General features: G+C 41.1%; 1 protein-coding gene across 1 annotated transcript in view; it reads right to left on the minus strand.

Moving 5' to 3' along the window:
- Positions 1-23,165, minus strand: part of LOC126467803 (Fanconi anemia group I protein-like) — a 269,273-nt gene that overhangs the window by 96,475 nt on the left and 149,633 nt on the right. Inside the window, exons 14-15 of the mRNA XM_050096494.1 lie at positions 21,447-21,635; positions 21,227-21,360 (exon numbers count right to left, since the gene is read on the minus strand). Of these exons, the coding sequence (XP_049952451.1) occupies positions 21,227-21,360; positions 21,447-21,635 (323 nt within the window). The remainder of the gene's footprint in view (positions 1-21,226; positions 21,361-21,446; positions 21,636-23,165) is intronic.

Genomic DNA, 23,165 nt, shown 5'->3' on the forward strand with positions numbered 1-23,165 from the left:
AGAGGGTGGGGGGAGAGAGAGAGGGTGGGGGGAGAGAGAGAGGGTGGGGGGAGAGAGAGAGGGTGGGGGGAGAGAGAGAGGGTGGGGGGAGAGAGAGAGGGTGGGGGGAGAGAGAGAGGGTGGTGGGAGAGAGAGAGGGTGGTGGGAGAGAGAGGGTGGTGGGAGGAGAGGGGTGGTGGGAGAGAGAGGGTGGTGGGAGAGAGAGGGTGGGCGGAGAGAGAGGGTGGGGGGAGAGAGAGGGTGGGGGGAGAGAGAGGGTGGGGGGAGAGAGAGGGTGGGGGGAGAGAGAGGGTGGGGGAGAGAGAGGGTGGGGGGAGAGAGAGGGTGGGGGAGAGAGAGGGTGGGGGAGAGAGAGGGTGGGGGGAGAGAGGGTGGGGGGAGAGAGAGGGTGGGGGGAGAGAGAGGGTGGGGGGAGAGAGAGGGTGGGGGGAGAGAGAGGGTGGGGGAGAGAGAGGGTGGGGGTAGAGAGAGGGTGGGGGGGAGAGAGGGTAGGGGGAGAGAGGGTAGGGGGAGAGAGGGTAGGGGGAGAGAGGGTAGGGGAGAGAGGGTAGGGGGAGAGAGGGTAGGGGGAGAGAGGGTAGGGGGAGAGAGGGTAGGGGGAGAGAGGGTAGGGGGAGAGAGGGTAGGGGGAGAGAGGGTAGGGGGAGAGAGGGTAGGGGGAGAGAGGGTAGGGGGAGAGAGGGTAGGGGGAGAGAGGGTAGGGGGAGAGAGGGTAGGGGGAGAGAGGGTAGGGGGAGAGAGGGTAGGGGGAGAGAGGGTAGGGGGAGAGAGGGTAGGGGGAGAGAGGGTAGGGGGAGAGAGGGTAGGGGGAGAGAGGGTAGGGGGACGGGGAGGGGGAGGGAGAGGGAGAGGGAGAGAGAGAGAAGAGGGGAGAGAGAGGAGGGGAGGGAGGGGGGAGAGGGAGATAGAGAAGAGGGGAGAGAGAGGAGGGTTGGGAGGGAGGGGGGAGGGGGAGAGAGAGAAGAGGGGAGAGAGAGGAGGGTTGGGAGGGGGAGAGGGAAGGAGAGAGAGAGAGAGAGGGAGGAGGGGAGGGAGGGGGGAGAGGGAGAGGGAAGGAGAGAGAGAGAGGGAGGAGGGGAGGGAGGGGGGAGAGGGAGAGGGAAGGAGAGAGAGAGAGGGAGGAGGGGAGGGAGGGGGGAGAGGGAGCGAGAGAGAGTGAGAGGAGGGGAGGCGAGGGAGGGGGAGAGGGAGAGAGGGGGAGAGAGGGGGAGGGGAGGGGAGAAGGGGGAGAGAGGGGGGAGGGTGGGAGGAGGGAGGAGGGGGAGAGAAAGAGAGAGGGGGGAGAAAGAGAGTGGGGGAGAAAGAGAGAGGGGGAGAAAGAGAGAGTGGGAGAAAGAGAGAGGGGGAGAAAGAGAGAGGGGGAGAAAGAGAGAGGGGGTGGGGGAGAAAGAGAGGGACCGGCTAGTCACTGGTAGGAAGAGAGACAGCATTGCTGATTTCCGAACAAATTGTAATAAAAGTTTGAAACTGACTAAAGTTGACTGGATATTTTGGGTGCAAATGTCGTATCTTGGAACGAAAATAAAGTTGTGTGGAAACTATGATAGCTGAAGCAAATTGCCAAGCTGCTGCCTCTTAGATATTCAGTCAGTCAGCCACTCACTCACTCATTTACCCATTTATTCATCCACTTGTCATGTTCCGTAGGTCCCATCAAGAAGGGGAAACTACAGGGATATGGAATGTGTCAAGGTATACATTAACATGAGACAAAGACATAATAGAAACTTAATCCATTTACTGCTTTTACAATAAACTATCACTACACTACTTAATGTTATTTACACTTACAACATCTAAATTTAATTCAGTTCTAGTAAGTAAACCGCTACTTTGAAAAAAAAGCTACTGTGTCTTTAGTTTTATTAAACATTGAGATGACCTAAGTTATGGGATAGACATATGCAAATATACTGATGACAGTAGTATTGTGTACACACGGTATAAAAGGGCAGTGCACTAGTGCAATTGTCATTTGTACCCAAGTGGTTCATGTGTAAAGGTCTCTGATGTGATTATGTCCTCATGATGGGAATTAACAGACCTTGAACACAGAATGATAGTTGGAGCTAGGCACATGGGACATTTCATTTTGGAAGCTTTTAGGGAATTCAATATTGTCAGATGCACAGTGTCAAGAGTGTGCTGGGGGGGGATTCAAGTATTATCTCTCACCACAGAGAATACAATGGCTGACAACCTTCACTTAATGACTGAGAGCAGTGACATTTGCGTAGAGTTGTCAATGCTAACAGACAAGCAACACTGAGTGGAATAACCACAGAAATCTGTGTGATGTACGACAAACGTACCTGTTAGAACAGTGTGGCAAAATTTGGCATTAATCGACTATGGCAGAAGATGACCAACACGAGAACCTTTGCTAACAGCACATCATCGTCTACAACACCTCTCATGAGCTCATGAACATTATCGGTTGGACTCTAGACAACTGGAAAACTGGTGGCCTCGTCAGGTAAGTCTAGATTTCAGTTGGTAAGAGGTGATGGTAGGGTTCAAGTGAGTAGCAGACCCCACGAAACCACGAACCCAAATTGTCAACAAGGCACTATGCAGTGGTGGCTCCATAATGGTGTGAGCTGTGCTGACATGGCATGGACTAGGTTCTCTGGTCCTGCTAAGCCGATCATTGAGTGGAAATGGTTATGTTCAGCTACTTTGAGACTATTTGCAGTCATTCATGGACTTCTTGTCTCCAAACAACAATGGAATTTTTATGGACGACAATGTGCCATGTCACTGGGTCACAGATGTTCATGATTGCTTTGAAGAACATCCTGGACAAATCGAACAAATGATTTAACCACTCAGATCACCCTACGTGAATCCCATCAAACATCTGTGGGAGATAATCAAGAGGTCAGTTTGTGCACAACACCTTGCACCTGCAACACTTCCACAATTATGGATGGCTATAGAGGTGGCGTGGTTCAGTATTTCTGCAGGGGTCTTCCAACGACTTATTGAATCCATGCCACATCAAGTTGCTGCACTTACTCAGTCCTATTTATAGTACATTAGTACTTGTTATACTACTTTATAACTAACTCTGCTACTTGCCATGTAGAAAACTGAAATTTTAAATTCCCGAGTCTAGACATTCAGATAACATGTAGTAAGAATGATTACTGAAACATGTCTTAATTTTCTTTCGAACTGCTTTGGATTCCAAATTACTTGCTTTATGTTAGATGGAAGCTTGTCAAATATCTTACCACCAGAGTCTAGTTTCAATGCTACACAAGGAAGCAAGGTCTACATGTAAATTATTTTTGTGTCTTGTATTGTGACTGTGTACAAGGTCTGTTCAAAAAATTCCAGACCTTAGTCCACAAAATATTTCTATCCTTTCCTTTTACTTATTTTGCACAGTCTCCTTCAAAATACTCTCTTTCGCAACTGATACACAACTCCGAACTCCATTTCCACTTCCAGAAGCAGTCTTGGGACACTTCTTGCTGGATCACGTGAAGCCCCATCTGCGAATTTTCTTTTATTTTGACTATGGTTGCAAACCTTCATCCTTTCAATAGGGTTTTCAACTATGGAAATAAAAAGAAGTCTGCAGGGGACAGGTCTGGAGGGTACAGAGGATGAGGCAGCAGAGTGATTTCTTTTTTTATGCAATAGTTACGCACCAACAGAGATGAATGTGGAGATGCATAATTGTGATGCAAGAGCCACGAACTGTCTCGCCATATTTCAGGCCGTTTCCTTCTCAAATTTTCTCGCAGGCATCACAATACATCCCGATAGTAGCATCAATTAACAGTTTGTCCCTGCGGCACAAATTCATGATGAACTAATCCTTCAAAGTCAAAGAAAACTATCAGTGGCATGGCTTTGACATCTGACCTGACCTGGAGAGCTTTTTCTAGTCTCGGAGAACCTTTCCTGACCTATTGTGAAGAAGGAACCTCAAAGTCAACATCATAACCATAACCTTGATGTCAACATCATAATCATAATCTTGATCCCAAAATCATAACCATAGACCTATGACTCATCATCACCAGTTGTAATTCTCTTAAGGAACACTTCATTTTTGTTTGCGCGATCCAAAAGCTCAGTTTTTGAGGCGAAGGTCTTTCAGGTCATAACTCATGAGCCATGGGACGAACTTGGTGGCAACTCAATGCATTCCATGATGCTGGCAACTCAACGTATTCCACGATGCTGTGTCAAGTTTTCATGGCATGATCCAACTGAAATTTTATATTCTTCTGCAATCTCTTGGACAGTCAGTCTTCAATTGACACGCATAATTACATTGATGATCCTGACATCCGCATTGTTGGTAGACGTCAAAGGGAGTCCTGAACGGTGGTTGTCTCTAACTTCCATCCGGCCAATTTTAAATTGTGTGAACCGTTCATAACACTGAAAACGGCTTAAGCAACCACCATCATGGACTTTATGCATCATTTGGCCTGTCTCTATAAAGGTTTTCTTGAGTATAATGCAAAATTTAATGGAGACGTGTTGCTCCTCTTAACTCTGCCATCTCGAAATTCCCAAACTGTGTGACATAACGTTCTACTCAATACAGCACTGAACAATAACTAACAGACATACAACAATGAAACTTCTGGCAGTCACACATTAAACACAGGCATGTATAGGGATGCCAACAGCATTTTGCTCCAACACATCATTGGCATGAAATTATGAATGTTCCAGAATTTTTTGAACAGGCCTCGTCTGTTACAGTTCAATTGTAACTGAGTTTCATTACAAAAGGCCCTTAAGGAATAAATGGACTGGGAAGTAAGGGTAATACACAATATTCTTCCTGCTCACTTCTGTTGAATAAACATTTCATTGACTTTAAGAGCATTGTCCCAGATAATATGTTCATACAAGAACAGGGAGTGAACTATGCAAAATAAGCTAAGATTCTTGTCTTTAGGTCACAAGTATACACAACATTTATTACCAGATACCCAGAATTAAAATTTTTAACAGAACAACAACTGGCTGATCACATTCGTGTAATAATCAAAAATAACAGGATACCACAGTCAGAATTATAAAACATCAAACAAAAAGTACAACAAATACTGGAACAAAATAATGTGCAATCAGAAGAAGAAAATACAGTAATGGACTCAAACATCCCAGAGCAAACAAAGAACACCACACATCAATTAAACAATCAGTGGAAAACGAAATCTTAAGACAGCCACCAGAACAAGCACAAATAGAACATGAAGTGACACACATGTTAGATATAGAAGAAAAATTTCAGTTGACATATATAGAATACAAAGACACAAATACAGACATTAGACCATTCTTGCATAGACCACCAAATAACCCACAAGTTGAAACAACAATAACAACTATCAACACAATCATACACAACAAAATAAATGAAAATACAACAATGGAAGAGCTACAACTACTGGTTTATGTAGGAGCACTCACTACACTAAATATACACACTAGGCAGAGATCAGAACCAACCAACACACAGAAGAAAAGGTCACAACAATAAGCGATAGAGCAATTAGATGAAAAGAAGCAGAAATTACAAGCATTGACCAAACGACTTAGAAGATACTAAAAAAGTGAAAACAGAAGGAAACAGAACCAAACATTCAACACAAACCAAAAGAAATTTTATCAGACAATAGATAACACACACATTAAAATAGACAATCCACCAAACATAACAGACATGGAACACTTCTGGAGCAACATATGGTCAAACCCGGTACAACGTAACAGACACGCACGGTGGATACAAGCAGAAACAGACTCATACAAGATGATACCACAAATGCCTGAAGTGATAATTTTGCAACGTGAAGTCACCCAAGCAATTAATTCTACGCACAGTTGTAAAGCCCCTGGAAATGATAAAATAGCAAATTTCTGGCTAAAGAAGTTCACCTCAACACATTCATATTTAACTAAATTATTTAACAATTACATTGCAGACCCATACACATTCCCTGATACACTTACACAAGGAATAACTTATCTGAAACCTAAAGGCCAAGCAGACACAGCAAACCCAGCAAAATATCGCCCCATAACATGCCTACCAACAAAATACAAAATATTAACTTCAGTCATTACACAGAAATTAATGACACATACAACACAGAACAAAATTATAAATGAAGAACAAAAAGGCTGCTGCAAAGGAGCACGAGGATGTAAAGAGCAACTGATAATAGATACAGAGGTGACATATCAAGCTAAAACTAAATAAAGGTCGCTGCACTACGCACACATTGATTACCAAAAAGCTTTTGATAGTGTACCCCACTCATGGTTACTACAGATATTGGAAATACAGAAAGTAGATCCTAAATTAATACAGTTCCTAAACATGTTGTTGTTGTCTCCAGTCCTGAGACTGGTTTGATGCAGCTCTCCATGCTACTCTATCCTGTGCAAGCTTCTCCATCTCCCAGTACCTACTGCAGCCTACATCCTTCTGAATCTGCTTAGTGTATTCATCTCTTGGTCTCCCTCTACGATTTTTACCCTCCACGCTGCCCTCCAATGCTAAATTCGTGATCCCTTGATGCCTCAGAATATGTCCTACCAACTGGTCCCTTCTTCTTGTCAAGTTGTGCCACAAACTCCTCTTCTCCCCAATTCTATTCAAAACCTCCTCATTAGTTATGTGATCTACCCATCTAATCTTCAGCATTCTTCTGTAGCACCACATTTCGAAAGCTTCGATTCTCTTCTTGTCTAAACTATTTATCGTCCATGTTTCACTTCCATACATGGCTACACTCCATACAAATACTTTCAGAAACGACTTCCTGACACTTTAATCTATACTCGACGTTAACAAATTTCTCTTCTTCAGAAATGCTTTCCTTGCAATTGCCAGTCTACATTTTATATCCTCTCTACTTCGACCATTATCAGTTATCTTGCTCCCCAAATAGCAAAACTCCTTGACTACTTAAGTGTCTCATTTCCTAATCTAATTCCCTCAGCATCACCCAACTTAATTCGACTACATTCCATTATCCTCGTTTTGGTTTTGTAGATGTTCACCTAATATCCTCCTTTCAAGACACTGTCCATTCCATTCAACTGCTCTTCCAAGTCCTTTGCTGTCTCTGACAGAATTACAATGTCATCGGTGAACCTCAAAGTTTTTATTTCTTCTCCATGGATTTTAATACCTACTCCGAACTTTTCTTTTGTTTCCTTCACTGCTTGCTCAATATACAGACTGAATAGCATCGGGGAGAGGCTACAACCCTGTCTCACTCCCTTCCCAACCACTGCTTCCATTTCATGCCCCTCGACTCTTACGATTGTCATCTGGTTTCTGTACAAATTGTAAACAGCCTTTCGCTCCCTGTATTTTACCCCTGCCACCTTTAGAATTTGAAAGAGAGTATTCCAGTCAGCATTGTAAAAAGCTTTCTCTAAGTCTACAAATGCTAGAAATGTAGGTTTGCCTTTCCTTAATATATTTTCTAAGATAAGTCGTGGGGTCAGTATTGCCTCACGTGTTCCAACATTTCTGCGGAATCCAAACTGATCTTCACCGAGGTCGGCTTCTACCAGTTTTTCCATTCGTCTGTAAAGAATTCACGTTAGTATTTTGCAGCTGTGACTTATTAAACTGATAGTTTGGTAATTTTCACATCTGTCAACACCTGCTTTCTTTGGGATTGGAATTATTATATTCTTCTTGAAGTCTGAGGGTATTTTGCCTGTCTCATACATCTTACTCACCAGATGGTAAAGTTTTGTCAGGATTGGATCTGCCAAGGCCGTCAGTAGTTCCAATTGAATGTTGTCTACTCCCGGAGCCTTGTTTCGACTCAGGTCTTTCAGTGCTCTGTCAAACTCTTCATGCAGTATCGTATCTCCCATTTCATCTTCATCTACATCCTCTTCCAGTTCCATAATATTGTCCTCAAGTACATTGCCCTTGTATAGACCCACTATATATTCCTTCCACCTTTCTGTTTTCCCTCTTTGCTTAGAACTGGGTTTCCAGCTGAGCTCTTGATATTCATACAAGTGGCTCTCTTTTCTCCAAAGGTCTCTTTAATTTTCCTGTAGGCAGTATCTGTCTTACCCCTAGTGAGATAAGCCTCCACATCCTTACATTTGTCCTCTAGCCATACCTGCTTAGCCATTTTGCACTTCCTGTCGATCTCATTTTTGAGACGTTTGTATTCCTTTTTGCCTGCTTCATTTACTGCATTTTTATATTTTCTCCTTTCATCAATTAAATTCAATATTTCTTCTGTTACCCAAGGATTTCTACTAGCCCTCATCTTTTTACCTACTTGATCCTCTGCTGCCTTCACTACTTCATCCCTCAGAGCTACCCATTCTTCTTCTACTGTATTTCTTTCCCCCATTCCTGTCAATTGTTCCCTTATGCTCTCCCTGAAACTCTGTACAACCTCTGGTTCTTTCAGTTTATCCAGGTCCCATCTCCTTAAATTCCCACCTTTTTGCAGTTTCTTCAGTTTTAATCTACAGTTCATAACCAAAAGATTGTGGTCAGAGTCCACATCTGCACCTGGAAATGTCTTACAATTTAAAACCTGGTTCCTAAATCTCTGTCTTACCATTATATAAACTATCTGATACCTTCCAGTATCTCCAGAATTCTTCCATGTATACAACCTTCTTTTATGATTCTTGAACCAATTGTTAGCTATGATTAAGCTATGCTCTGTGCAAAATTCTACCAGACGGCTTCCTCTTTCATTTCTCTCCCCCAATCCATATTCACCCACTATGTTTCCTTCTTTCCCTTTTCCTACTCTCGAATTCCAGTAACCCATGACTATTAAATTTTCGTCTCCCTTCACTACCTGAATAATTTCTCTTATCTCATCATACATTTCATCAATTTCTTCATCATCTGCAGAGCTAGTTGGCATATAAACTTGTACTACTGTAGTGGGCATGGGCTTCGTGTCTATCTTGGCCACAATAATGCATTCACTATGCTGTTTGTAGTAGCTTACCCGCATTCCTCTTTTTTTATTCATTATTAAACCCACTCTGGCATTACCCCTATTTGATTTTGTATTTATAACCCTGTATTCACCTGACCAAAAGTCTTGTTCCTCCTGCCACCGAACTTCACTAATTCCCACTATATCTAACTTCAACCTATCCACTTCCCTTTTTAAATTTTCTAACCTACCTGCCCGATTAAGGGATCTGACATTCCATGCACCGATCCGTAGAACGCCAGTTTTCTTTCTCCTGATAACGACGTCCTCTTTTGTAGTCCCCGCCCGGACATCCGAATGGGGGACTATTTTACCTCCGAAATATTTTACCCAAGAGGACGTCATCATCATTTAACCATACAGTAAAGCTGCATGCCGTCAGGAAAAATTACGGCTGTAGTTTCCCCTTGCTTTCAGCTGTTCGCAGTACCAGCTCAGCAAGGCCGTTTTGGTTAGTGTTGCAAGGCCAGATCAATCAATCATCCAGACTGTTGCCCCTGCAACTACTGAAAAGGCTGCTGCCCCTCTTCAGGAACCACACGTTTGTCTGGCCTCTCAACAGATACCCCTCCATTGTGGTTGCACCTACGGTACGGCCATCTGTATCGCTGAGGCACGCAAGCCTCCCCACCAACGGCAAGGTCCATGGTTCATGGGGGTAGTAATGAAAAATTGGAAAACCACACTTAATATCCAAACAAATTCAAATAATATCACATCACAGCCAATACAGATTAAGCGTGGAATATACCAAGGAGACTCATTAAGTCCTTTCTGGTTCTGCCTTGCTCGGAACCCACTATCCAACATGCTAAATAATACAAATTATGGATATAATATTACTGGAACATACCCACACAAAATAACACATTTGCTATACACGGATGAGCTAAAACTACTGGCAGCAACAAATCAACAACTCAATCAATTACTAAAGATAACAGAAGTATTCAGCAATGACATAAATATGGCTTTTGGAACAGACAAATGTAAGAAAAATAGCACAGTCAAGGGAAAACACACTAAACAAGAAGATTACATATTGGATAACCACAGCGACTGCATAGAAGCGATGGAAAAAACAGATGCCTATAAATATCTAGGATACAGACAAAAAATAGGAATAGATAATACAAATATTAAAGAAGAACTAAAAGAAAAATATAGACAAAGACTAACAAAAATACTGAAAACAGAACTGACAGCAAGAAACAAGACAAAAGCTATAAATACTTATGCTATACCAATATTGACCTACTCATTTGGAGTAGTGAAATGGAGTAACACAGACCTAGACGCACTCAATACACTTACACGATCACAATGCCACAAATATAAAATACATCACATACATTCAGCACCAGAAAGATTCACATTAAGCAGAAAGGAAGGAGGAAGGGGATTTATCGACATAAAAAACCTACATTATGGACAGGTAGACAATTTAAGAAAATTCTTTCTAGAACAAGCAGAAACTAGCAAAATACACAAAGCAATCTCTCATATAAATACATCAGCTACACCATTGCAATTTCATAACCACTCCTACAACCCTTTAGATCACATAACATCAACAGATACGAAGAAAGTAAATTGGAAAAAGAAACCCGTATCATCTAACACAGCCACACATCGATCAAGACGCATCCAACACATGGCTAAGAAAAGGCAATATATACAGCGAGACAGAAGGATTCATGATTACAATACAGGATCAAACAATAAACACCAGATATTACAGCAAACATATTATTAAAGATCCCAATACTACAACAGATAAATGCAGACTTTACAAACAACAAACAGAAACAGTAGATCACATCACAAGCAGATGTACAATACTAGCAAATACAGAATACCCCAGAAGACATGACAATGTAGCAAAAATAATACATCAACAACTTGCCATACAACATAAACTAATAAAACAACACATTCCCACATACAAGTATGCACCACAAAATGTACTGGAGAATGATGAATACAAATTATACTGGAACAGAACCATTATAACAGATAAAACAACATCACATAACAAACCTGACATCATACTCACCAATAAAAAGAAGAAATAAACACAACTAATCGAAATATCCATACCCAATACAACAAATATACAGAAGAAAACGGGAGAAAATATTGAAAAATACATCCAACTGGCTGAGGAAGTCAAGGACATGTGGCATCAGGATAAAGTTGACATTATACCAATTATACTATCAACTACAGGAGTCATACCACACAATCTCCACCAGTACATCAACACAATACAGCTACATCCAAAGTTATATATACAACTACAGAAATCTGTAATTATTGATACATGTTCAATTACCCGAAAGTTCCTAAATGCCATGTAATATATACCCTACAGTTAAAAGGAAGTCACGCTTGATCAAGGTCCGCGTCACTTTCCATTTTTAACCAGACATAACATCTGAGAAAGGAAAGAAATAATAATAATAAAAACGTGACCCTGTACCAACTGCTGTAGCACTCCACATGTTATGTTCTATCACTGTAGAGTTATTTGCATGCCCAAGGTAGTCTGTTAAAGTAATCACTGAATTCGGTGGCCAATGATTTCAAAGTGTCACCATTTCTGCCAGATCTATTTTCTGGAGGCTCAATTTAATTCGGAATACTTGTTGTATTTGGTCTTGTTCAATAATGTTCGAAATAATATAATAATTTAATTTTGCCTTATTCTTAGAGTGGCTTATTTTCTGAGCACAGTACATGAGTTTTGAGTTTGTAATGGCAGCATGAAGGATTCAACAACACTGATTGTAATAGTGTTTCAAATATCAACTACTGATTGTTCTCTGAATCACATAAGAATTCTCTCTTCCTAGCACAAGATACTTTAATCCCCAGGTGTTATTCACCCTTTATCCTTGCTTCTGTTCAATTTTTCTCTCATTTTTTTAGGGGAAAACATGACTCCAAGTGCTGTGGGAATACGTTTAAGGAAAAGTTAACTTTCCATTAATACTGTCTGCTTTATAAATGTCTCCCCTGAATTCTTCCCATAATTACTCTCGAAACATGGATATCAAGTCATTGTTTATGGTTCTGCAATACGGTACTTTTCTTTTATGCTCTGTCTAACTGGCCTGTAAATTGTGTTGTTTATGTTTTACAATCAGGTCAGATAAACCACTGAATATTGGTTTTACAACTAAATCACTTCTGACTGTTTGTTCTAAAAACAAACTGTCAATAGATATAAGTCCTTTAATCCTTGTAAGGAATTTTACCACAGAACATAATCTAAAGCTGGAGATCAACTCTCTGTGTCTTTGATCAGTATTAACTGACAGGAAATCAATGTAGAAGTCTGCACAAACAATTTTCCAGTTAAATCTGCATAATCTTATTAAAATTGTTTTTAGCTGCTTTATGAAGCTTAAGATACTTCTTGGTAGTGGTCTGCAAATGTCAATACTACAAGCATGTGTGTTTACAGATCCACTATTGTGGCACAGCATTCAAAAATCTGTTCAGCAAAATATTTGTTAACTTGAAGGGCCTTGGACTTAACTCCCCCTTTCTTTTTATGGGTTCTACAGAAGCATGATATTTACTTGTAGCAATCAAGATGAATCCATTCTATTTCACTGATTTCCATGTGATGTTCTGACATGCACTACTCTGCTAAAATTCCATGTGTTAACATACCACTGCAATGCCTGTCCATCGTGTCTCTCATCGCCGTTTGCGGCGCAGTGTTCCTGTGTAAAAGACATTGAGAGCAACAGAGATTGACTTAGCTGGCCATTTCAATAAGCAGCAGCTTATGGGTGGTGCAAATGTTTTTGTGGACTGAGGATGCAGCAGATGTGTGATGTTTCTGCTGTGTTTGGAGGCAGTACATGGTTGACCTTGGCTGTTGTATGGGGGTAAACGTGCTGACACGATGGCCTTTAAGCTTTCCCTGATGCTAACATCTTGGCTTGAAAGACATGGAGTATAGCCAAGATGGAGTATAGCCAAGAGTACAGCTGTGCACTGGGCGTTCACTGGGTGTTGGCTTGAAATGTTCACTTGTGTTAACATACCGCTGCAAGGCCTGTGCGACGTGTCTCTTGTCACCGTTGGTGGTGCAGTGTTCCTGTGTACAAGTCATTGAGAACAATAGAGATTGACTTGGCTGGCCAATTCAATAAGCAGCAAGTTCTGTTTTACCACACCCCACATAATGCTTCATCCAGAACATATCGTATGCCTCAGAGAATGACACTAGTGTGAGGAGCAGTCTGAACACTATGCCTGATGTCATCTTAAATTGTACAGTTACCATTATGGTTGAAACTGTTATCTGCAACCCCATGATCTTCTTTTCCACGATCTTTTCCCAAACAGCATGAATCATATGAGACACCACTGAAATATGCACCTGGCAATCAGTTCTGAACCAGTTACAACACCTGATGACAATTATTCAACAATATGATCTTCCTGATCTTCATACAACTTTTCTTACTACACTTGGCTTGCACTTTATGCCCTGTACTGTCTACGGTGTCATTGAGTACCTAGAGTGGCACAAGTAGTTTCCACCACTGCAGAGATATTGCACAGCAAACTGGTAGCACAAGCCACCAATGAGATGCTAGGAAGAAGCCATGCCTCCAGTAGTTCTGAGGTGTCACCACCACGCCTCTGTCCTGAAATAGTGTTCACGGAGGCCAGGAGAGCAGTTCTGTTCAAGGTCAGACCCTTTCCACTTCGAGAAAGCTCCTGTCAGAGTAATGTCATCGTGCTGCCTGCTCACCATAACATAGCGCATGTCAACCATCAGAGAATGAAGAGACTTCCATCTCCTGTGAACTGTGTCTACATGCCAATGCTATCAGCACTATGTCAACAAGTTGCTATGAACATGAGCTTTCTAGTGACTGTTGTGAAGCCACAGTACAGCCATTCTATACTTGTTTCTATTCGGCACTGAGTAATCGAGGCTTGTTAAGTGTGTTCTGAAACGGAAATCTGCACGTGCTGTCTCATACCTACAGCCAAGCCAGGCAAGAAAAGTCAAATTTTGTTTTAATTAATAAAGTATTACTTCTTTTGAGTGTTCTAATTAACTGAATTATTACCAGTTGCTTCAGTGTCCAGAAAGTCAGACACAACAAGCAAAGTGACACCAAGGACACAGCTTGCGATTAGCTTCCTATGGCATATTGTGTAACTGACCCGCCTTTGCAGCGGTGCTACTTTCTGTTGCATGTGTCATTGTATTGAGTGTTCACCATGGCTCTTCCAGATGTGTCTTTAATGCAAGCTAAACAACTACAGGGACAAAGGATTGAACAATTATTATAAGCACTGCGAGAAATTGTGGTGGCACGACGACTGCCACCTCTACCTTTTCAATTAGAAACAACAAATTATTCAAAAACTTGAATTCAGATAGTTTCTGGCACAAAGTGAAGACTGGGCTGATAAGTTACGCCATTGATGGAGCTTTTCAACATCTACAGCATAACAGGTAACCAGAGTATTTAGCATTTTCGCCCCATTGTAGGCTCAGATGTATTCTGGTTGGTAGAAAAACCGTTTCCAGATTGCCAACCTCCATGAAATCCCCTACGATGAGTTAAATGACAAACTGTCAAATCATTTTAAACCACAAGTGCATCTAGCGGCTGCAAGTTATAAGTTTTTCAGATTAAAACAGCAGCCAAGCCAGTCCTACAAACAGTGGGGAACAGAACTTTGTGGCCTTATTAGACAATGTCACTTTCAGTGTTCCTATGGATTAAGTAATAGTGGCATTATGATGAGAGATGTGATTACTCAGAATGTGTCCAATTCCCATATTCGTGCTGCCTTACTAAAGCATCCAAACCTTGACCTCAGTACAGTATTGTCAATTACTGAGTCACAGGACATTACCGGTGTAATTGAGCACATTTTTGAAGTACCTACTAGATCTGTCATCGAGAAAGACAGTTCAGGGGCCAACCCCTCCCATTCAGGTTAGACGTCACCCGACATCTAGGTCATGTGGGAACTAGTCTCACTGTCAGGCCATGGTGCAGCCCACGCAATAGCAGAAGTCCTGCCTACGTTGCTCTCAAGCACACGGTAGGACACAATGCTCGTGCAGCAAAGCCAAGAGTTTCGCATGTGGCAAACACTACCATATCCAGTCAATATGTTTAAATACAGATGGTGTGAGGCAGCTTTCACATTCCATGGCAGATAGTGATTCTAATGAGTTGTATGTTGGGTATGCTGCACAATGGTCCGCTGATTCTGTTGCTGTTTCATGAGATTGCCAGGATACAAACTCTGATCTTATCAATTTGGCATTCCAGTACATTTTACGAGGGCAGTTCAATAAGTAATGCAACACATTTTTTTTCTCGGCCAATTTTGGTTGAAAAAACCGGAAATTTCTTGTGGAATATTTTCAAACATTCCCGCTTCGTTTTGTATAGTTTCTTTGACTTCCGACAGGTGGCAGCGCTGTACGGAGCTGTTAAAATGGCGTCTGTAACGGATGTGCATTGCAAACAACAGGCAGTGATCGAGTTTCTTTTGGCGGAAAACCAGGGCATCTCAGATATTCATAGGCGCTTGCAGAATGTCTACGGTGATCTGGCAGTGGACAAAAGCACGGTGAGTCGTTGGGCAAAGCGTGTGTCATCATCGCCGCAAGGTCAAGCAAGACTGTCTGATCTCCCGCGTGCGGGCCGGCCGAACACAGCTGTGACTCCTGCAATGGCGGAGCGTGCGAACACACTCGTTCGAGATGATCGACGGATCACCATCAAACAACTCAGTGCTCAACTTGACATCTCTGTTGGTAGTGCTGTCACAATTGTTCACCAGTTGGGATATTCAAAGGTTTGTTCCCGCTGGGTCTCTCGTTGTCTAACCGAACACCATAAAGAGCAAAGGAGAACCATCTGTGCTCGTCATGTGGCTGAGGGTGACAATTTCTTGTCAAAGATTGTTACAGGCGATGAAACATGGGTACATCACTTTGAACCTGAAACAAAACGGCAATCAATGGAGTGGCGCCACACCCACTCCCCTACCAAGAAAAAGTTTAAAGCCATACCCTCAGCCGGTAAAGTCATGGTTACAGTCTTCTGGGACACTGAAGGGGTTATTCTGTTCGATGTCCTTCCCCATGGTCAAACGATCATCTCTGAAGTGTATTGTGCTACTCTTCAGAAATTGAAGAAAAGACTTCAGCGTGTTCGTAGGCACAAAAATCTGAACGAACTTCTCCTTCTTCATGACAACGAAAGACCTCACACAAGTCTTCGCACCCGAGAGGAGCTCACAAAACTTCAGTGGAATGTTCTTCCTCATGCACCCTACAGCCCCGATCTTGGATTGCAGGTTGGGGCAGGTGGAGAAATTGGCCGTGGCAGAGCACGCACTGAATGAGGCCAACCACGTAATAAAATTCGCCAACACGGAAGTTCTGGCTGTAGAGAAGCATTATCACACGCGCTTGTTCAGAGAAGCTGTAGAAATCCAAAAACACGCGAACAGTTTCAACACGAAAGAGGAAAGCCTTAAGGTCAACGGATCCTGGCTTCCCGTACTGCAGCGAACGACCGTCGCAGGTAGCAAGAGGAGAACCGCACCGGAAATGACCGCAGAGAAGCCCTCGGACGTTGGCGCGCCAGGTACATATAGTCTGCACCTACGAGCTCGGCTTCAGTTCACCACTGGCAATGGAGGGTGAAGCTTTGACAATGCCAGCCACTCGTGCTGGCGAAACGTCAGAAAAATCATTAGATGAACGTCGGCCGAAGAACCTGAGACAGAAGCCAATAGGCAGTTTGTCATAGGCAAAGTAGCAAGAAAAATCAGACTGAGAACAGAGTTTTAACTTTGGCATGTTGTTTCTCATTGATCAAAGGTGTTTAAATCAGTAATGGAAAACAGGTTTTGTACAAGTGGACCGACTGTGATCTATATTTGTACAACTAAGGATAAAAGAATATAACTGTCCATGTTACGTGTTAACAATTTAAATGTATTGTATGTAGATTAATATATGGGTTTTCTTATACTGGCACATTTGTACTCGGCGTAATTACATTTGTCACTGTGCAGATATTGCGCCATCTCAATCACCAAGTCCGTTCATTTGCCAGTAAACTGCTATGTATGAAGAAGTCGTGCTTCGTTTGAATAATTTTACACCTGTTGCATCTATTTCCCATCCTTCCTTTTGATCTGGGCTTTGGACCAGCAATGACGAATTTAAGAGCAGATTTTTTTTTTGGTTAGTAATGCTTCTTTGTATGCCAAGTCTCAAAGCAGGGTACAACACATAACGGAACATTGGAAGTTTTGCATTGGTATCTAGTTTACCGGCGCACTTTCTGTATCGTGCAAACCACACATCTGCCCATTAGTGTACTTTTCTGCAAATGTTCAATCACGATAACAGCTGGAAAATGTCTCCCTGTAAATTGCAGAGAATTTTCGTCATGGTAGCACCTTAACCTGCCAGCTTTTTTTCTGTCCTGTAGCATATTTTTCTACAATTTCCCTTACGAGAGAAAGTTGAAACTCTGCGAGTGCCATTTTTCACCCTGTTACTGACCGGTGGAGAGCATGAGCATTTAGAATGCACAAATCCTGAATGTGAAAAAATTATTTCTTGTACCATTTCACAGTCTTATGCACTGATACTGCTGAGCTCAGTGACATGTTACAACGGTCAACTGCACCCATACTCGAGTTTGTAATCTACAACTCAGTGTGGTTTCTTTATTTTTTCGCCAGTATTTCTGTCAGTCTTCTCTGTTTCAACCATCTGTGACTTGTGGTCAAACATGCACACCTCTATCTTATCACACCACTTGATAGCAAAGACCTTGTCAGTGGACTTAAACCCAATTTCTCCTCGTTTTAATTTCTTCTGCAGTTTTGGCATGTTGCGCCTATTCTTACTAACAGTGCCACATGCAGCTCTTTCATGGTTGAGATGCCAGAGGAACAGGTCCGGCCTGGAGTACCACTTATCAACATATAGAATATAACCCTGATCCAACTACAAACCCATAAGAGGCCACTACATCGCCATTTTTTCCAAAATTGTGGAACCCAATTTCTGTTGTTGTGCCTGTATATATTATAAAATCCAAAATATACTCACTCTGACAGTCACACAGTACAAATGTCTTGGTTGGAATAAATTGCTTAAAAGATGATCGCCCTTTGAAAATCATCTATACAAAGCTTGTGATGTGGGCGAAACGAATTACAAAACATCTTACAAACTTCATCAACATTTGTCGCAATTTTAAATAGACTCGCAGAGTTATTACTGAAGTGTAACATTCCCAGAAGTAGACAAAAACGGCCTCGGGACATAATTTTGCTGAAAACTGTTGGGTTCAAAAGTGTATCTCTGGACCAATAATCACTTAATTTTAACTTCTTAACTTGCGCCATCAGAAAGCAAATAGCAACAAAACAATACATTTGCTCAAATCCAGTGACTTCCCACTTTTGACAGTCGAGAATTCACAGATTCGGTAGTATTTTCTCTGGTGTAAGCATAAAAACGATTTGTCTCATCTGCAATCAATTGCAAAAGTTGTTGTGACATAAATATCATTTGTGTCCTGCACTCGAGTCTTCGAAGTAATGGTTTAATGCCTGGAAATCGGTTTCTTTCCAGTCAAATGTGTCACTTAAGCGCAATATTTTCCGAATAGTTTCACTGTCATTTTCTGATTCCTTGTATTCCCCGTTGAAGACTCATCACTGCTAGCAATGTCAGATAATTCACACTCATTGTTGCTCTTAGTGAGCATATTCAGGATTTCTTTATCTGTGCAACCACAGCGACAGGACATTTCTCATGTAGTAAACAAGAAAACTGACGAAAACACAGGAATCTAAGTCGAATTCCGCAAAGAGGGAACACAGCAACAAACATATATGCACTCTTGAATTATACAGTCAGACCCATGAACAGCTACTGGAAGAGCAGGGTGGAAAAACAGCTCTGCATGTTTACACGTCTGTAGCGCTCAGGTAGCTGTGACTCAGTGTGCCTAAACTCGTCCCTAGTGGTGGAAAGGCCAATGGCGTGGTACGCGTCAACACGTCCTTAGTGCTGTAGGAAAGACCCAAGGACCGCCGCACTTATGCTTGTCAGGCACGCCAGGGAACAAAGAGTTGTTTTCGTGGAGAAAAAAATTAATTATGAAAGAAAATGAAAATAACTTATGGAAGATAACTTCATTTATGGAAAGGAATTAAATTTATTTATGAAATAATATGTTCACATGGCAAGTATAAACAAATTATTTGATCTGACATGTCAACTGGTGAAGATTTTATGATACATTCAAACAACGGAAAATCCAAGATGGAATAGCAAGAATATTACAAAAAAGGATAAGATTGCTACTCACCACACAGAGGAGAGACTGAGTTGCAGGCAGGCACAACAAAAAGATCACTATACATTTGAGCTTTCAGCTGCAAGGCCTTCTTTTAAAGTAGAAAAAACACCGGTCTCTTTGTTGTGCTTATCTGCGACTCTGTGTCTCCTTTTTATGGTGAACAGCAATCTATCCTTTCCATAATATTATGACAGATTCAAATGTTTACTGCCATAGAAACTGCAATACAAGGCACTGAATTGAAACATTTTCAACTTGTTTATACATAAAGAACGCAATTGACAATAACTATTGATTAGAAAATATTTAATTAACAGTTCTACAAAATACATAAGTTATACAAAACGGGTAATTGCGCCTAAAAAATGATATTTTCATAAAACTGAATATTGTAACTTAGCATTGGCGAATGATGATGTTGCAACATATTTTCTCACTATAATATACATTATCCTCTAGGTACAGATAAACTAATATTACTGTAGTCGTAAATGCATGTCTAAACTATTAATGTAGCTAATCCGAACTGCAATTCCATAATGAGATGTTCCTCATCTGCAATAACAGACATTGTAAGTGGGATATGATGCATTGGAGAAGAACTTGAGTATCAGGTTTGAGTCAACAAAAAGAACTGTGTATTGACAATCAAGCTGCCACATTCCTGTTGAAGAATGGTTATGACAGCAAAAAATGAAATGCCATAAACATATTGATATTGCCAAAACGTTCATTCAGTAATACACATCACAAAAATTGGCACAACGCGTTAAGAGCTCTCAAATCAGTTTGCTGGTGTATTTCCTGTTATCTTGATATATGTTCTTTATTTTATATCTTATTTGTACTGTATCTCTTATTGCATTTATGTTAGTTACATTTGATCTATGTACAATTTGGCACATTCCGTACCTTTGCGATTCACTCACCATCTAGATCTAGGGAATGTGAAATAAATAAATACATAAAAATACTGACTAAACTACTAACTGGTTGAGTGTTTGAAGAATTAAGAGGAAAACTAATTAAGGAAGAATCTTTAAAATTAACTACTGGTCTTTGAAGTGTTGTTATGGATTCTACATGATGGTAATATGTATCTTCCTTGTCTTCGCAAGTAGCATTGTAGTAACTACTCTTTGATCTGTCTCTTGGTCAGTCTAACTAACATGTTGACTGCCATACACTTAGTGGTGGAGGTTTCGCCACAAGGTCGTATGTCTCTGATGCAACTGGCGGCAACCTCATGGCAGTCAACGTGTTGAGTATGATGTATGGGAATGCACTTAATTAAAGTGTTCTCTTTTAAATATTGTGCAAATGATTACTCACCATTAAAATCACTCGAGGCCATTGTCCAAGTTAAACTCTGCATGTAATTTCTCTTGAAAATGTCAGAATTTTCAACAAAGGTTCACAAATATTTGTTAGTATTAATTGTTTCAAAATGTAGATTACTGTCAAGTAATGATGATAAAAATTACTTCTGTACCTGCCAGATACAGAGCACAAATCCAAATTCCACAATTTCGACTTAAGGCAATTTGGCAATACCCAGAAACTGCTTCAATTGTGGAAGGAAAGTGGGTGGGGTGGGGAGCAGTCTTGCTCCATTCTAAGGACATGTACCCCTTCAACATTGACTTTATCAGCTGATGGCTAGGACAGGAATCTGCTATGGGCTAGAGCAAGAATTCCATCCTTCTTCCATAACTGAAACATTGTCTGGATATTACCAATATGGTCATCAGTCGAAACTAGACATATAGCCCACTACATCCTAAGTTCCAGTACTCACCTCAAACTGTACCATCAACACAAAATGTGACATATACATACCTGCTCAGCAGTGCCTGTAGTTTGTTGACTGTTTCAAAATCCATAAGTGTTGAAGGTAATTTCAGTGGCTTCCCCGCTAACTTTCCTTTCAGAGAATCTGCATCCTTATCTTTCTTTCGTGGTTTGCAAGCTGACTGATTAATAAATTCTTATATAAATCTATGTAATTCATCCACTTGCATAACTATAATATTGTTATAAGCAATATTTTAGTTTTTACCTTTGCAAATTCTATCAACCTGTGATAGCCCTTAAAAAGGTTTGATAATCTCTGACAATTGCTAGAGGTTTCCTTCCATAAAGATATTGTATATGCCATGAGTGCTTCATAAATGCCAAGAGTTTGATGGAATATTTCCACAGCCTGCTGACTTTCAGGTATAATATCTGCGAAATTTGTTGTATTATCCTATAAAGAAGGATGAAACAGCAAAATTACCATTGAATTCCATTAACTGTTACTGTGTCAATTAGGACAAGTAATAGCAATTCAATCCATGACTGTATATAAACTACAGGAATTCATTACTGTTTTTAATACTTAATTAATTATTCAGAAAGGCGCTCTCATATTTGGGATTGGGATACTGCTGCTGACTAAGGAAAAAAATGAAACATTAACATGGATTCTATTCCTTAAATCAATTAATGTCGATGAAGGGCAACAAACAAAGTGCAATACAAGTGCCTTGAAGGGAAATGACACTCCCTTTTTATCACTCAAAAATTTAGCCGTAAGTACACAGTTGCATTATGAGATGAAACAACACATGTGGAAGAGTACACACATATTCCATTCAATAGGTGAAAATGTTCATCATACAATCATTCACTTCTTGCAAGCATTCACTTGACACAATGGAATTCAAGAGTGAAACTAGCAATAATTGTGATCCATGAGGTGTGCCGAGATAGTCCACGCAGTTGCTGCCCAGCAGGCAGGAGATCCCGCGTTTGAATCCCGGTCCGATACACATTTTCACTTGTCGCCACTGATTCTGCGTAATGTCCCGATGCAGCTCCGCTTTCCTTCCTTCCATCTCCCCCCACCTTCAATTTACATATAACTTATTCACTTCCAGAGGAACATCAGTGATTTGCAGAATGTAGTTTGAGAAACTGTGTGAAAGTGCATCAAGACTGAGAATAGGAGAAATATATGCACTGGTGCTGAAAGCAAATAAAAAGTGTGTCCAACCATGTATCAGGAGGGAGACAGGACACAGGAAATGAGTCAAAAGAAACTAGTTACATGTAGGATGTGGAGTGAAAATGCCTTATCCTCAGCACCTGTGTTAGGACCCTCCTTTAAGACTGAGAGTGAACAGTACTTCTAAATTTGTCTGTCTATCGGTCCTACTCCAGTTACTCTTATTTCGGTGGCTGGTAATTTTATGCTACCTTACTGTCAGAAAGTTTAGCTTATTCCATATACAAGAAGTGCAAGGTATGAGTGGCTGGCAAATAAGGTGCCTGGGAACCACAATGCCACGTATGATCCATAAATTACAAGTAGTGTAACTTGCATGGTGAATAATACTTCTCGTATGAAGTAACAGTGGTCCTTCGTGTTGTAAGTACATAATATAATGTGTCAGGCAAAATTAAATTGATGAAGGTCTTTTTTCCCAGATTTTCTTTATAGAATTAGGCAACCTATTATCTCCTGAAACCTCAAACTTACTGACAGGTTAAAACCATCTGCCAAACTGGAATTAAACCACAAACCCTTGCATTTTTCAGACAGTGTTCAGTTTCCATTACATCCGTTATCCTAAGCGCTCTACACCACCTAGGGTGCCAGGAGAACATCTGTGAACTTTTGAAAAGCAGTAAAAGGGAAAGAGAGCCAAACTTTGAACAGGACACGGAGGCATCCTTTGACAGCTCATCTGGCCAGGACTCTGCTTTCTGAAGGCAACAGTATTAGGCTGGGTCA

The sequence above is a fragment of the Schistocerca serialis genome, chromosome 1 (assembly GCF_023864345.2).
Source record: "Schistocerca serialis cubense isolate TAMUIC-IGC-003099 chromosome 1, iqSchSeri2.2, whole genome shotgun sequence".
Classification (NCBI taxonomy): Eukaryota; Metazoa; Arthropoda; class Insecta; order Orthoptera; family Acrididae; genus Schistocerca; species Schistocerca serialis.